General features: G+C 35.8%; 1 protein-coding gene and 1 non-coding gene across 3 annotated transcripts in view; both read left to right on the top strand.

The window, feature by feature from the left end:
• nAChRalpha3 (nicotinic Acetylcholine Receptor alpha3) overlaps positions 1 to 11,565 on the top strand; it is a 145,409-nt gene extending 133,844 nt beyond the window's left edge. For both annotated transcript variants that reach the window (XM_036378499.2, XM_070109751.1), the window contains exons 7-10: positions 652 to 798; positions 898 to 990; positions 1,085 to 2,075; positions 10,385 to 11,565. In XM_036378499.2, coding sequence (XP_036234392.1) covers positions 652 to 798; positions 898 to 990; positions 1,085 to 2,075; positions 10,385 to 10,585 — 1,432 coding nt within the window. In that variant the 3' untranslated portion in view covers positions 10,586 to 11,565. The remainder of the gene's footprint in view (positions 1 to 651; positions 799 to 897; positions 991 to 1,084; positions 2,076 to 10,384) is intronic.
• Positions 11,566 to 16,175: 4,610 nt separating this feature from the next.
• Positions 16,176 to 16,278, top strand: TRNAI-UAU (transfer RNA isoleucine (anticodon UAU)). Its single transcript has 2 exons — positions 16,176 to 16,213; positions 16,243 to 16,278. It is a non-coding gene; the product is annotated as a tRNA-Ile (tRNA).
• Positions 16,279 to 16,862: the final 584 nt, after the last annotated feature.

Here is a 16,862-nt window from a genome sequence, read left to right as displayed (position 1 = left end):
TTGTTTGATAGAATAAATTTATTTGTACTTATCACTGAGGAAAATTATAACTTTATGTTATATGTTACGTATGAATTACCCTGCATCTAGTGGTCTGCACTCAATTCTCTACAGCTTTGAGATGCAATTGAAAATATTAATCTTATATGTAATCACACATACACACATGCAGCCATTAACAAACCATTTTAGCGATGTGTCTTTGCGAGGAAATGGATTTTTCTGGTGTGTCCTTTGCTTTGGATCGTGAAAGAGTACATGCCAACACCACGCAGTAATTTCCGTTACATGCAAAAGCGCAAAAAACATCACCTCAAGTACAGCGTGTCATACTTCTACCCAAAAATAATTTATAAACAAATATTTTATACGCTTAGCTCTATCTATTAACCTCCCTGTGTGCACTCTTGTGAGATCAAACATATTTACACACTTACGAGCACAAATATATTCAATTTTTTCATATTTATGGTTTTTCTATCTCTCTGCAATTTATAATGCTTTCCGGTATGCCACATTGGACGCAACGCTACTCACTGCTTCCACGCTGCTCGATCACACACGTTCACCATCCACAATGTCCACACGTCGTGCAATAACATGGATTGCTCTACTACTACAACCAACTCACTCTTATGTATCACCCTGTAGTATATGTGTCACGGTCGTGGTGCTCAACATACACTTCCGCTCGCCGCAGACACACACGATGGCACCCTGGGTGCGAACGGTGTTCATCAATCAACTGCCTCGCTTTCTAGTCATACGACGACCACTCTACCCTATTAGTGAGATGATGTGAGTACGAAACAACTATACATACAACAATTTAATTAAATAACTCAATCAAATATTTTTATAAATAATTAAACTCTTTGTATATACTTTTTCGTGCAGCAAATCATCGCGTCGCCTGATGGTTCGCACCTGCAATGGATTTGATTTGGGCGACCAAATACCACCGGTACCACCACCAGCGGCCTTGTCTAGGTATTACATTACACTATACCATATATACTACTCTTTTACTCATTTTTCCCTTTACTGATAACTAACCTCAACTAACGTCTATGAATCGATACAGAATGCATCACAGCCCCAAGACAACGTCGCGCAGTACCTCGCCACATCTGCAACATCGTGTGCAAAGTCTTAATATACTGGACGACACGACGATTGGTGGTCTGGGTTTCACTACCACCGGCACTGCGTCCGCAGCTGGTCAGTTTTCCACGCTTTACCCCTCCAATATCTCGACGGTGAATCAACAAACATCGACAACATCATCGCTCGTGGACGCACAACATCATAGTCAATATCAACAGACTGGCGGTTCACTGCTCGATCACCCATTGACGCCAACGAAATTTCGCCAACAAAAGACTTCCACTTCGGTACAGACGAACGGTTACGACGGGCCATCCACCTCACAGTTCGGCCGACTGCACCAGCAACACCAACAACAACTGCCCATCGGCGCCATCTCGGCGTCCACTTCGACGCTACATCACGTCCACACGCATTCGGTGGGTGTGGGTGTCGGTGTAGGTTTCGGTGCGGCCAGCACCTCTACACATCATCTGTATCGCCAACAGTCAGCGTCATCTGCACAATTTTCGCCCGTCCCAGCACCACTGCATCCCCACCAGCAACATCAATCGACCACGACGTGCGATCTGCTGGGCCACAGCAATGCAAATGTGATAAAGTCCACGACCACAGTGAACTCGGTGGCGACCGCTTCGACGCTAGCGGACTCTTGCTGCAGCGGCATCCATCAAGGTGCGGGTGCTGGTGCGGCCTGCCAATCGTCTGAACAGCCGCCGCATCAATATGCCACGACCGGTGGCGTTGGCGGTGGCGGTGCGCAAGGAGCCGCTGGTGGCGCCCTGCCGCGTGAAATACTGCCAGCGTGTCAACGAGATGGTGGCACGCATTGTTGTTTAACAGGCGAAAAGGGAGGCTGCATTAGTGAAACGCGGCATCATTGGCATGCCTGCCCCGAACTGCGGAAAGCCATGGAAGGTGTGAATTATATAGCGGAACAAACGCGCAAGGAGGAGGAAAGCACAAGGGTGAGTACAAAACTCTACTATTACTCCCACATATATGTATACGGTGGCTTCTAAATACAAACAAGCATGTAAAAAAACGCGTAGGTCTTCGGTTGGTTTTAGTTGACCAAAAAGCGTATTTCGGTCAATAAACCTGGAAAGGCCATTAATAAAATTTCGCAATAATAGTGGTGCCGGTCGTAAATTAAATTGTTTGTATGTAGGTGTGGCATACACGGTCCCGCTGCGTTAAGTCTGTTAAATTTATTGGGCAACGTTGACCGTTAAATAAAGATGTCTGCAGACTGGACTGCTCGCAAATGGTCGTATGCTCTTTACCTCCTTGCAGGCGAACAGCTCAACGGCCGGAAGCGCCACGCAAAGAGAGATTTGACTAATGCAGTCAGTACACAATTATCGTAAATTTTTTAAAATTGTTCACGAAAACGTATACACAACAATTAACGTAACCATGACTGACGGTATTTATTGCTAGTTAGCAAAATTAATTTTTACCGTCCCGAATATTTCTTAATTAAGTATCACTAAATGATATTAGAAAACAATGCAGTATATTTTCAATAAATTTTTACCTATAATAAATAATTTGCAATAATGCGTACAGTAAGAATGGCCAAAATTTTTAACTTGCGGAGCCACTCGGCAACAACGTCATTCTGAAAACAAGAAAATAAATGTTGGCTCGTTTACTTATGCCTTAAAATATAATAGTACTCAGACTCGCCGATTCCCTCCATAGTCATCAAATTTCTGGCAAGAGATCTCTAGAAGTCTGAGAAGAGGAAAAATTCCCTTTTTAAGACAATTGATAAAAATTATTCTGGATTACAGTCGAACGGACTCTCCCCAAATACTTGGAACCGCCAAATAGTTGTTGTCTTGAGTAGATTAAGTACTCAAGTGTCACCCACTTTACACGAAATTTTCGCCCACTCAAATAAACGTTGAACCCAACAAGTTCACGGTCTTAGGATATGTTATCGTACGTATCGTCCTCTTGTTGCTTGTCCTCGGTGCCACATGATCTGGCACAGGACTGATAAAACATTCATCGAGACGCCACTTTTTAGTATCAACAGTATTTTGTTCATTCAATGTCTAAAAATTTTGCACACGTCCTTTCCTCCCCGAGAAGCTGCTCACTTTTCCGAATCAATATCGGACTACTATAGCATATAGCTGCTTGCTTGTATAAAAAACTTTTCAATTTGACACGCGTCAATATATGGTAACCCTTATTCAACCTTGAAAAACTTTCACACTTTTTAATGTACCGTTCTTTATTTCTGATAAACTAATAAATATTATGTATTAAGACCACACCTAGTGTGACAGCCTAAAAAAGTGAATTTTTGGAAATTTAAAAAAACTACAGTATCGATTGTTCTGATAAATCTAATACTCTTTGAGTTATACGAGATCTAGGACAACGCTAAAAAAGATAAAAAAAGGTCTCCATTCCTGCTGTGATTCCGGCCTTTTCCGTGGATGAAACTTAAAAATAAAAAATTCTCATACAACTAGAAGATATTCTCCGTGAAAATGAAACTTGATCAAAAAAGTTAAGAATTGACAAAATGGAGGCGTTTTTGAAAGAAGTTGAATTTTACCCCAATTTTTGAAAATTTTTTGTCTGCCAAAATTTTTCGGAAAAATTTGATGATAATCGAATCAAATGTCACATCACATTCGAAAAAATGCTGTTTCGAGAAAATCGTGTTTGAAGATAAACTGAGCTGATTGAACTGGGCGGCAACCCTTTAAATGGCTGTATCCCAAAAACTATTTGAAATATCGATTTGAAATTAAATTATACACTAGATGTGTCCCTTAACGCCGTTGAATCACATACACTTTTATTTTATTAGTTTAGACGTCCATCTGCTCCCTTTTTACGTTTAATGCTGAATATTTAATATCTGATTTTCTTAAACTCAGCCAGCTTTTGATTATTCGCTTATATGCTCTCATGTACAAAAGTTCGAGGTGGCACCGTTTGAATCAAATTTGCAATGTTTATATTTAAATTTATTTATATCTCAGAGACATTACTTTTACACAAAAGTCAAAACCTTCAAAATTCCGCATTATTTGGTTAGTGTTTAAGCGTTTGTCCTCCTGCCCTCGCGGCAGTACTATAAGTAATTCGTGTGCTTTACAATACCTAAGTACTCCAAGGCGGTGTCTCTCTTCTCTCTCTTCGCCGAGTGTTATCCACATACATATTTGCATATTATGTTACTTCTTAGTTGACTTGTTGTTGTTGTGTGTCATTTACATATTTGTTTGTTTATACGCCTTAACAACATATTCTATCTGCGGATTACGCCATATCATGGTTTTGAGCGCTGGCGCTTGTTAAACAGAGCACACTGCAAAGCTACTTTATGACTTGTAAATGCTAAGCTGCAAAGAAAAACATGCATAAGACGACTTTATGCGCACTTTGCACAGCATGGCATTAGTACTTGTAGCATAAAAGCTGAAGGGATGAGCTTCCAAGCTTCCCTAAATATTACAATATGGCGAGTTGTTGAACGGAGAGAGCCGAAGGGGAAAGAGTAAGCCTTTAGTATGGTACGTTGCGGTCAAGGTTAAAGAAGAGTAACGGGTTTATTGCGTTCGTTGAGGCTTGAGAGCAATACGTAACGGTTTTTGTTTTATTTCTTTCTTTATTTTCATCCCTTTAACCCCATTCCACGCATCCTTTAAAATTGATATGCGAACATTTTGCATTGCCGCTACTTAAGTCTGTTGCTGCAGCGCATTCCACTTGCACCCACTACTGCATCCACAAACTATTTGTCATTCATCATTGTCACAAGCTGAAGGACCAACGCCATCAATGTCATCGAGGCACACATACTACGATAAAACCAATACAATCACCATTAAAGTCGGCAACAGCCAACACCAGCAATAGCAATAACAAAACTCGTCTTCCACAACAACAACAACGCAAGGCAGCATAAGTGCCACTATATGGCGCGCGGGGGTCCTCGCTGGAGCACTGAAGCGCGACGTATTGACTAAATACCGTCATCGTTATCATCATCATATGCTTGCTTAAACTACAACAACAATAAAATCACATCATTTTTATATTTCACTTATTGCAGCAGTAGTTGCAAGGCGGAGAAAACACAACAACAGCAACAATAACTACTCTTTGCTCATTGGTTGCACGCTTAATCGCGCTCATCGCTTCTTTTGATGACCTTGCTTTAGCAAAATCCTGTCAATTCCACTCGAATACCATATTCCATCCATCCATCCATCTTCAAAAATTCCGAAAACTGTTTTAATAAATATGCACAAAAACAACAACTGTCGCTACAGCTGAAAAACTGTACCGCAAAGTCGCTCCGAGTTATCGCAAACCTCCGTCGCCTTGAATCGCAACTGAATGGATTGGAAGTTATTTGTAGCGCATAATGAATGAATGAATGCATAGCCGAATGCATGGTGACAGAGCTCGATATAAATTGCCGTACAAGCGCCACTGCTAAACATTCTGTGCAATCGATTTGGCCAAAAGCAAATAAACAAAACAACAAACCGATGAAGTTTTATAAATGTATACTAGAGTGACGACAGAAGTGGCAACCAAGCAAATTAAGTACAAAATAAAATAAAACCATAAAAGCAATAACGATGCAAAATGCAAAACGTCCCAAATATATCTACTTGTGATCTAAGATAACGGAGATACTTCTCACTTTGCATGCCTTTTCATATATACATACGTATGTAAGTATGTGTGATATGTGTGAGCCAACAAACAACCTAACCTATCGAATATTTGGATTAAAATTACCTATAAAGAGAGAAAAAATAACCTTGCATGGCATGAATGCAAGATTTGTTAATAATTTTAAAAGTATGTCTCTGGTCTTATGATAACTGATACTGATACGAATAGATTGTAAATCACACAAAATCATCAAATTGAAAACAAAAAATTCATGAAAAAAAGAAAAAACAGTTTTTTGTTTTTTGACATTATGGATATAGACACTCCTTTCGTAAGAGGAAGCACGCTACGCATCGGCACAACCTTTAATAATTGAATCATGTTTTCAGTATACGAACTTTTGAATTTAAAGAAATCACCTGAAGTAGGAATCATTTTATCCTTTTTAGGAAACCTTGAAGGATCTGACACTAAGCGAGAAATCCTTCTTTGCATTGATATTTTTTTGTGCATATATTTGTATGTTAATTTTAACTTACAAATTCGATAGGTTAGATTTGTTTGCTCATCCTAATTCGCATATACTACCAGTCTTAAGGCATCAATACAGTTAAGTTTTTTCTAAGTTGGTTTAAATACTGACAACTTTTTCTACAATTTGCCTCCTTAACAGTTGCTTGATTAATGTCATTGCTAATAAAAAGCTTTCTTAGTAATCTATAGTACTAGTGTTAACCCTCTTGATTGTTATCTATTGTTATTTCATATTTGAATATATTTATAATTTTTAATTTCAATAATTCGTTTTGTTATGAGTTCACCTTTTGCTGATATCGGCATTGTGGTCTGGAATAGACTACAAATCTCTAGTAAATTTCTTTCGAATGAAATATCGGCATTTATGAGAACTTTTTGTAATTTGCATTTGATAAGAGCATCAGATCTTTATCTTGATTTTGATCGGTCAGTTTGCATGGCAGCTATATGCCATAGTCCGATCTAAACAATATGTTCGGAGATTATAGCGTTGCCTTATACAGTAACCTAATCCAAATTTCGTGAAGACAATTTGTCAATTAAAAAAATAATATAATTAACACTAGAACTACGAAGATTTACCATATACCCATTTCAAATATGTCTCTCTCTGAAAATTAGAAGCATAAGAACAAAATAATCTATAATATTATTCTATACGCAAATTTAATAAAAATATTAAATAGGAATAAAGAAGAAATGGTATAAATAAATGAAACAACCGTTATTAGTAAAAAAATCTACCCTGATTCTACCGCCATTTTATGATTTCTTAGTTCATACCAAAATGACATTCGCAGTAATCAAAAATTGGTCATTGTTTTTTTTTAAATGACCACAAGAGTAGAAATCATGACCACGACGACGCAGCTTTATTCCCCTCTCAAGGACGCACTATTTTATATTTTTTGTTTTGAACGCTGGAACACCTCATCTGCTTACGTTCGGCCTTTTCCAGAACTCGATTTAGACATAAAGTATCAGAATTAGGTATCAAAACTCGATTAAACTTTGTAAAAAGCGTTGACGTTCTACACGACGGATGTTTATGTTCGTTTTAATAAACCTCCCTCTAGCCCTGTAACTAAGCTAACCTAACAATACTTTGTGTACCCTTGAAATACTTGTATGAATAAATAAATTATAAAAAATGGATAGTAAAATATCATTTACTCTTTTTATCAATTGTCAAAAACGCTAGAAATTCGAGCCACTAGACTAAAATAACCCTTCATCTCAGCCTCTCCGAAATCATCAAAGTGTATCTAAATTGAGAAGAGCTTAAAATGCAACATTTAGAAAGGACTGAAATTTCGAATCTATGAGTTTCAGCTTGAGGACTGTCGAGTATTCGGTGGAATAGAAGCAGCTGGTAATTTCGAAAAATCGATCAATAAATATACCTTGATTCATTTAATCAAAAGGGCAGCATTTACCTTTTTCAAAAAGTGGGTCTGGTATCAGTACCACTTAAACCTCATTTGGCTTATTTTTTATGCTATTTAAATATAATAAAAACAGTTGAATATTACTGCAATGAATCCCCTTTTACAATAAAGATATAGAAGGTAAAACATAAATATAATATAATACTAATATCCCTAGTACGTGCTTTTAAGTGATTAACATTTCTATTTCATTGCCTCTATTATTGCAATCAGCACTAATCTGCTGAGTACAACCCACTGTGTCGCATAAAAATGCACTTGTAATGTGCCGTATCACTGGAATGATGGTGACGAGAGCTTGAAACTGACTGGCGGATATCGTTATTGATTGTTGATTTTTATAGCTTCACAGAGTTTGCACTATCCCTTGCATCTTTCGCCCTGTCATTCACAATGCCAATATCAGCGCGAAATATTTTTTTAGCTTTTTTTCAATTACATCGTTAACGCTGGCAATGCTCTCTACTAGCTCCTTCCATATTTTATGTCTTTATTATTTTGCAGCTAAACTTTGAATTTATTAATTATGCGACTGCGTTATGGACTAGATTCGTTAAAGTTGAAAGTTTAATATTAATTGAAAAAATATTTACTTTGAGCGTTCAGTATTTTTGTTCGCTGCAAGAGAAAGTATTCATGTAATTATAATTATAATCTGTATTTTTTGTCACAAAAGTATTAATCGAAAAATACTGAATTTCAGTACTTTGCACTGTAAAATCATTTACTATTTTTTTTATAATGTTTTGTTGATTTTGAACATTCCCTTCCAACATAAATATTTGTTTGTACTACTTATTCATGCCAAAGACCTTTCTCAACTTGGCTTGTCATCGTCCATGTTCCTGCGCCCTACAATAAGACGGAAATAATATGAGACTTATAAAGTTGGTCAAGTGAGCAACTGTTGGCAAGATTTTTCTGCGATTGATATACAGGCTTAGACTGTTGTTGAAATTTATGCTGGTTTCGAGAGAGACAAAGTCCTTTCTTTTTTTAAATTTATAGCTGTCAACAGTGGCGTAGTTCTCAAAGCGCGAGGAATCTTTGTGTGTCGCCTTCAGGTAATTTGTCTTGTTCTCTTTCACCACAAGACCAAACGCTTTCGCTTCTTTTTCTATGTTGGGAAAGGGCTGCGCCAACGATTCATCTGCGTAACCCAGAAGTATTGCAGGTTTAGAGTAGACAGTGCCTCGTTTGGTATCGAACGGCTCGGAGAGCTTCTTCCTGATTCTGATGGAGCTGATTGTTGCCCTCAACGTCATTCTTCATAACCGTATAAGTTTCCCATAGATACCAAATTTAGACATAGCGTCCTGTCGGTACCGTCGAAAGTAGCTTGAAATATTTTTGTCGAGAGTCTTCTCTAGGATGTCACGTATTATAAAAATCAGATCTCTGGTGGCTTTTCCAGGTATAAAGCCTCACTGATAAGGTCCAATCAGTGTATTTACAATGGACTTAAATCTTCCACATAATACAGTCGAAAGAAACTTATGTTGTTGAAATCTTAAGAACGCTGATATCGTGATAATTGGCGGAGAATGCGGGATCTCCCTTCCACGGCGAGGCCCCGCGCTTGAAACCAATCGTTTTTTGCCTAATCTTCTGATTAAATTTTCTGACCGAACTCCTGCTAGCCAGCATCTCAAGCGCTATTTTAAAAATAACAGCTATCCCATTCAAATTTATACGCTAACTCAGAATCCTATTGATGTTTTGGTCCGTAACAAACTTTATTGGCTGTGGAAATTTATGGATGTGCCTCTGTTTCGTAACGTAACCGGGTTTTTACCTTAATAACGACATGTACTTTTGACGCTATCTGTTACGAGTACATCGCCGACTGTTATTGTAACAGAAGTTATATGTTCCATTCTATGATTCCTTACTTCCTTCAGTTAAAAGCATTTTTCATCTAATATGAACTTTTCTTGTAACTTTTCATATCTCAAAAACTGTTTGCAAAAAAAAAAAACAAGAAAAAAACGTTAACTTCAGCCACACCGATGCTGTAATACCCTTCACAGGTGCGTTTTCTATACCAAAAAGGAGTACATAGAAATATTTATGTTGATTTTGATCGGTCAGTTTATATGGCAGCTATATGCTATAGTGATCCGATCTGAACAATTTTTTCGGAGATTGCATTTTTGTCTTGGGCAATAATTTACGCCAAATTTCGGGAAGATATCTCGTCAAATGAAAGCAGCTATATGCTATAGTGGTCCGATATCGGCCGTTCCGACAAATGAGCAGCTCCTTGGTGAGAAAAGGATGTGTGCATAAAAATATCGATATCTCAAAAACTGAGGAGCTAGTACGTATATATACAGAAAGACAAACGGACATGGATAAATCGACACAGCTCGTCACGCTGATCATTTATATGATATAGTTTCCCTTTGGTTCTTACAAACTTCGTGGCATACCTAATATACCCTGTTCAGGGTATAAAAAGGGTTATAATAATAATAATAATGAAAGGTACATACAATTACTTTTGTATTTTTTAAAACTCTTTTCAAGCGACAAAGATTTTCTAACAATGTCTTATGCACGTTACATGTGTATATGTACTTACATTAATAATTGATACAAATATATTTCGTTTCTTTATTGCAAAACAGGTCAAAGAAGATTGGAAATACGTGGCCATGGTATTGGATCGTCTATTCTTATGGTTATTCACAATAGCCGTTGTCGTTGGTACGGCCGGAATAATATTGCAAGCGCCGACATTATACGACACGCGCGTACCAATCGATATTAAATTGTCGGAAATTGCAACGACAACAGCGAAACCGAGCATTGCCAAACCTGTGTTATAAAAACAAATTGCAAATAAACCAAAACCAAAACAAAAACAAAAAACGAAAACAAAAACTGCAACAGAAACAGAAACCGAAACAGAATCAGAAGCAAAAAACATAAAATAGGTTCTTAAAGCAACAACAACAACAACAATAAATAATAGGAAGAACATTAAAAGTAATTTAACATAAAGTGCTTAGAAGAGATAACAAATACTCGTACACTACATAAATTAAGTTGAATGTAAAAACAAAAAAAAATAAACATAACCTAAGAAGCAGGTGGAAGGCAGCAGTCAACTGAAATATATACATACCTACAAGCATATATACATTACATAAAAACAGCAATAAAGGATTATTCGTAATGAAAATGGACTTGCAAGTATAAAAGCACGCACTACAACACAAAACAACAAAAACAACAAAAACAACAATTAAACATGTAAGTTATATAATAAAGCATTACAAATATAACTACTATTAATGCCAACTAACTAACTACTATTTAATAATTAATACCTACTAATACTATTAATAATCTAATAAGTAATTACCATACTTGTAATGATTACATAAAATATAACAATGTTTACTAACAATTACAATAAAACAAAACTCAAGCAGTTGATACGAACCAATTACTAACATAGACCTAACACTGTACAGCATAACTATGTAATTAAATGCCAAATGAGAACCATTTGTATGTATATTTATCATAAAAACATTACAACAATGTTGTATTGTAACTGTATAAATACCAAATACCACTAACACAACTAGTATTACTAACCTAAAAACGAACTACTATATTAGTAATTAAATAACAATATGAAAAAGAAGGTAATGAAACATGTTGCAAGTAAAGTGTATTTGCAATGATTAAAAGGCTCAAACACGGCCCAAGGTGCACACTGGGTATAGTACCATATATGATAGGTAATTATGTAATATTATAATTAAGTAATTTATAGTGAATATACACTGTATTTAGGTATATATTTCATTAGATTCTGAGCATATTCGTGTGTGTGAATGAAGGAATGAGTGTCAGTGTTGGATGGATGAATTACTTTTGGGTTACTATTATTATTCTAGAAGCAACCTTTGTTAATATATAGTCATCCAAATTATTGTACTATGAGTACTGCCACAGCTACTGTTATTATCTCAACTACAAAATTACTTCTATATTACTATTCCTACTCTATCCTATAACTAGAAACCAATGCAATATAATTTATTATGATTAAAGCAACCCTGAACCTTACTTGCATTACCTACCATAATGTAATCGTAGACTAAAATCCTAACTTTGAAATAAGTAACAAGTATATTTTAAATGCATTGTGCTATCTGACAAAGAACATTTTAACAGCAATCAAAAGTGGGATTTATGCTGAATACTATTTACTAAATTTATCAATTTTAAACCTAAATATTTACCTGTCGTATACTTTTCATGCCGAAGTAGAAAAATTTCCTTCCATTTAAGAATAGAAAAGCGCCTAGTTTAGAAGTAGAGTAGGAATAGAGAACATTTATTATCTAAAGGTAGCTACATCTAATGTAGGTTAGATTCATTTTGGTTCTTGCTAGATTTTTCCTTTGTAAAAAAAATGTACTACATATAAAAATACAATTGTGCAACTGATTTGTAAAAATTTCAATACAAAGCAAGTTTTTTAAAACCCGCAAAAAGAGTCGAGACTTAGCAGAAGTAACAATATTAGAATAAATATAAATTTTCAGAAGACAATTGGTAGCCTGAAACTCCACTAATTACGTTATATGCTACTATTATCACATAAGGCACTAATTTCGATAGAAATAGACAAAGTCAGCAAAGACCCATACCCGAATTCCTTCGATATCAAAATTTGTGTAATAAGGAGAAGTATACAAAGTTACATTCATTGAGAAATCAGATATAATCCGGATTTATACGATCGGTCGGCGTTTCAGAGATTATATTCACTTGCCAGTCAGAAAACACGCCATACTTTCGAAATTTTTTTGACGAAGCATTTTAATAAATAAAAAAAAAAAAATTAATTAAAGTAATTCAATAATCGGCGATTCATTTTGAAAAATGATTTCCTTGGTTACATAGGTGATCGATCTCCACGAATATCTCAGAAAAGAGATGTAGGGTGGGAAAATTTTTCTGCTTAAAATAATCTCGAATTTAAAACCCAGAAAATTAATAATTTTCCATATAGACGAATACAGGTAATGATCGAAGGAACAGTAAAAATTTTTGATTTTTGACTATTGCGGCTTTTCAAAAAAAATCAATTTTTGTGAAAAAGTTTTCACTACAGAGTGGCTTAAAAAGTCTAAACTTTTATTAGAAAACTTATTCCTTCGATCCTTACATGACAAATATATCTAATAGGGTCTAATAATAAAGTGAAGTAAAGTCAATCGGTCCAGCCGTTTCGAAAAAAATTTTCCTCACCGAGTTTGAGAACAACTTTCCGAGAAAAAAGTGCTTAAGGTTTTGGGAGCCAATTACACTAAATTAAAAAATTAGTACAAATACGCTCATATCTCCGAAACTATTTGCCGGAGTCACTTAAAATTTTCGGAGAATATTTCTAAATATATAAATCGCTAGTGGATATAATCCTTAAAGCAGGTTAGCTGAAACGGTTTTTGGAATCTCACTAGCTTGTGACTATGTCATATCTGGTCGTTTTGTGATTTCAAAACAAGTAACTTGACAAAAACCATCATGTGGGCGTGTCAATGGTATATTTTATTTGACGAAGATATTGGGTTCTATTTAGGGTGTATGCTTCTTAGGATAAGTGTCAATATAAATTATTATTTTATCAAAATCAATTATTTTTATTTATTTTTTGAAGCATATCCTTAAAGTGAACTTTAAATAGTAATTTGTCTCTGATAATTCAACCATCTGTGGCCATTGTAAATTATCTTGTTGGTATCTTATTAGATTTTACCTAGAAATGATGAAGTAAATCATATCTCTAATGACTTTCCTAAAACAAATACAAACAAATTTCATATTGGTAAACAATTTACGCACACGTCATTGTTCTTCTACTTACATGTTGTCCTAATAATTTCCACATTCGCTTATGATTGTCTCAAGTTGCTTATGACTAGTAAAGCTTGCTTATTCAATTCATATCAAATAACTGTGAAATTGGCATTTATGAGAAATACATATGCAAATTTTGTAATCCATCTGCTGATACTAAGTTAAGGGACTGTCAGTGCTTTTGTGACTTCATACATTATTCAAAGTGTCAATCAACTTATCAAAATTAAAGCATCATGTGTCAAGCTTAGTGTTGTAAAAAATATTTGAGGAAAGTGATAATGACATAAATTATATGTAATATATTATTTAGGTCAAGTAAAAAGTTCGTTCGGTTTTTATCTAAGAGTGCTAGTGTTACGTGTCGCATCATGTCATACTATACGGCGCAACAAAGAGAAAATTTGCTATATTTTACAAATTTTCTTCAATCAAGGCGAAAAAGCAGCCAAAGCGGCTGAAAACATTAATTTAGTTTATGGGCCCGATACTGTAAACGAACGTGTAGCACAAAAGTGATTTGCTAGGTTCCGTTCCAGTAATTTCGATGTCAAAGATGCACCACGCGTCGGGAGGCCTGTCGTCGAAAATTGCAATAAAATCATGGAAATAGTGGAAACAGACCGTCACGTGAGCACTTATTTAATTGCTGAGAAACTAAAGATAAGCCAGAAAACCGTTTGGAACCATTTGCATAACCTTGGATTCAAAAAGGAGCTCGATGTTTGGGTGTCACACGAACTAACGCAAAAAAACATGATGGACCGAATTTCCATCTGCGAATCGCTGCTGAATCGCAACAAAATCGACCCGTTTTTGAAGCGGGTTGTGACTGGCGATGACAAATGGGTCACTTATGACAACATCGAGCGCAAACGGTCGTGGTCAAAGCTCGGGAAAGCGGCCCAGATGGTGGCCAAGACCTGATTGACGGCCAGGAAGGTTTTGCTGTGTGTTTGGGATTGGCATGGAATCATCTACTACGAGCTGCTCCCATATGGCCAAACGCACATTCGGCCCTTTACTGCCAACAACTGGACCGCTTGAAGGCAGCACTCATCCAGAAGAGGCCATCTTTGATCAACAGAGGCCGAATTGTGTTCCATCAGGACAACGCCAGGCCACACACGTCTTTTGTGACTCGCCAGAAGCTCCTGGAGCTCGGATGGGAGGTTCTAATGCACCCACCTTATAGTCCGGACCTGGCACCAAGTGATTACCATCTTTTCCTGTCCATGGCGAACGCGCTTAATGGTGAGAAGTTGGCCTCAAGAGAGGCCTGTGAAAGTTGGCTCTCCGAGTTTTTTGGCAATAGGGACGCAGTCTTCTACGAGAGGGGTATAATGAAGTGGGCATCTCGTTGGCAACAAGTTTACGAACAAAACAGCGCATATTTGACTTAAATCGGACAAATGTACACAAAGTTATCATCTTTTGAAAAATCAATAAAAAACCGAACGAACTTTTTACTTTACCTAACATTTCATCCGTACTCCAGTATTGATTTCAGAAGGCTAACTTCGGAACATGGTTCAAAGAAAATTCCAAATATATGTATATGGGTATACAAACAAATTTTTATCTGAACCTTAGAATGTTACTTACTGATCGATCACTTGCTTTTATTCGCAGCTTTTACAATCGGAAGTTTTTCACTTATGCCGAAGAGTGATTGTTATGACAAAATACATTTCGCTTGAATTTCTTGTTAGAAATCGAACCATCGAACTATCGAACCCATAATCAACGGAATGGAGGCGCCCAACTCTAACCACTACACCAATTGCATATAACTCTATGATATGAAAGAAATAGTAACATGAATGGTTTATATAACTGTAACATAATGTGCTGTTCCCACAAAATTTTCTGAATCAAGGTTTTGAAACTCGTCAAATAGTATCTTCTAGAGTAAAAAATTATTGGAGACACCTTCAAAATAACATCATAGGTTCGTATTCGTTTTAATTAACATTGATTCTTTGCAGATAACGTATTACTTGCTACACCATATTTGACTTATCAGCTAATCCATAAACAATTTCAATGAAAATGTTAAAACAAAACAAAAGATAAAATTGTTTACAAATACTACATACCATACTGATGAGTGTTTTATACTTGTAGATAACAATTTCCAATAACTTACTAACGATTTTTTAATATTCTGGTTTTTCACAATTATACATAACTAGATTTTATCTACTAAATCATATCTCCAAACATTCCTTTCATTCATTAAAATCACTGAAATGAAGCAATGACAATTCTCCATTTTACAAAATTAAACACAGAAAATATGAAAGCCGCGAATCAAATTAAATTTCAAAATACTCAAAACATTATCAAAGTCCACTCAAGTCTTTGTAATGAATTTGTATGAGTGATATGTACTTATGTATATATGCATGTATGTTTGCCTTATAATTAAAACCGAACTTAGCAACAAGCATTTCATGAAAAAGTTCGTCTTATGCTGTCAGAAAGAAGGCAGTGAGTAATGTTCTAGTTGCTCGCTCAATTTAATGACGCAGCGCTCCAGTGGCGCAATTGGTTAGCGCACGGTACTTATAATCAGTAACTTGTGTGTTGAGGTTGAGCAATGCCGGGGTTGTGAGTTCGAGCCTCACCTGGAGCAGCACTAGTAAATATTTTGGAGAAAAACATATTTGACAATTTTTTTTTTTTGACTACTTAAAAAAATATTCTGGTGCTGTTCGCTGACTCTCTCTGGTAAGCATAAAACTCACTAATTACTTTAATATTTTTTGTAACAAAAAATGACAACGAGAAAAAATTAAGTTTTTGGTGTATATTTAAGCAACGAACTAGTTTTTCTTGCCAGAAACTTTAAGTGTTTGTTATGATTTGTTTATGCAGATCCGCCGTGAGACTAATTGTTTTTGAAATTTTTTTTCAAATTTTTCATTTTTATATTGTTTTTACCAAAATTTTGAAATTACTTGCTGAACTCACTGTGGGACTACTAAATTTCAGAATTACAATATTTAAGAACCTAATTTTTATAACTCTAGAGTTTAGAAAACTTAAGAAAAGCTTTAGTTTCTAATAGCTATTCGAAGGAGAGTATGACGACAAAGTATTTATAATTCTGGAATATTGGGTTGTTCACTAAGTAATTTCGTTTGACTGCAACAGCTGATCATATTGAATATTTTCACAGCCAACTGCACACTTAACCATTTTACCATTATATATTTG

The sequence above is a fragment of the Bactrocera oleae genome, chromosome 5, assembly GCF_042242935.1.
Source record: "Bactrocera oleae isolate idBacOlea1 chromosome 5, idBacOlea1, whole genome shotgun sequence".
Lineage (NCBI taxonomy): Eukaryota > Metazoa > Arthropoda > Insecta > Diptera > Tephritidae > Bactrocera > Bactrocera oleae.
This window is presented reverse-complemented; position numbering and strand designations above follow the sequence as displayed.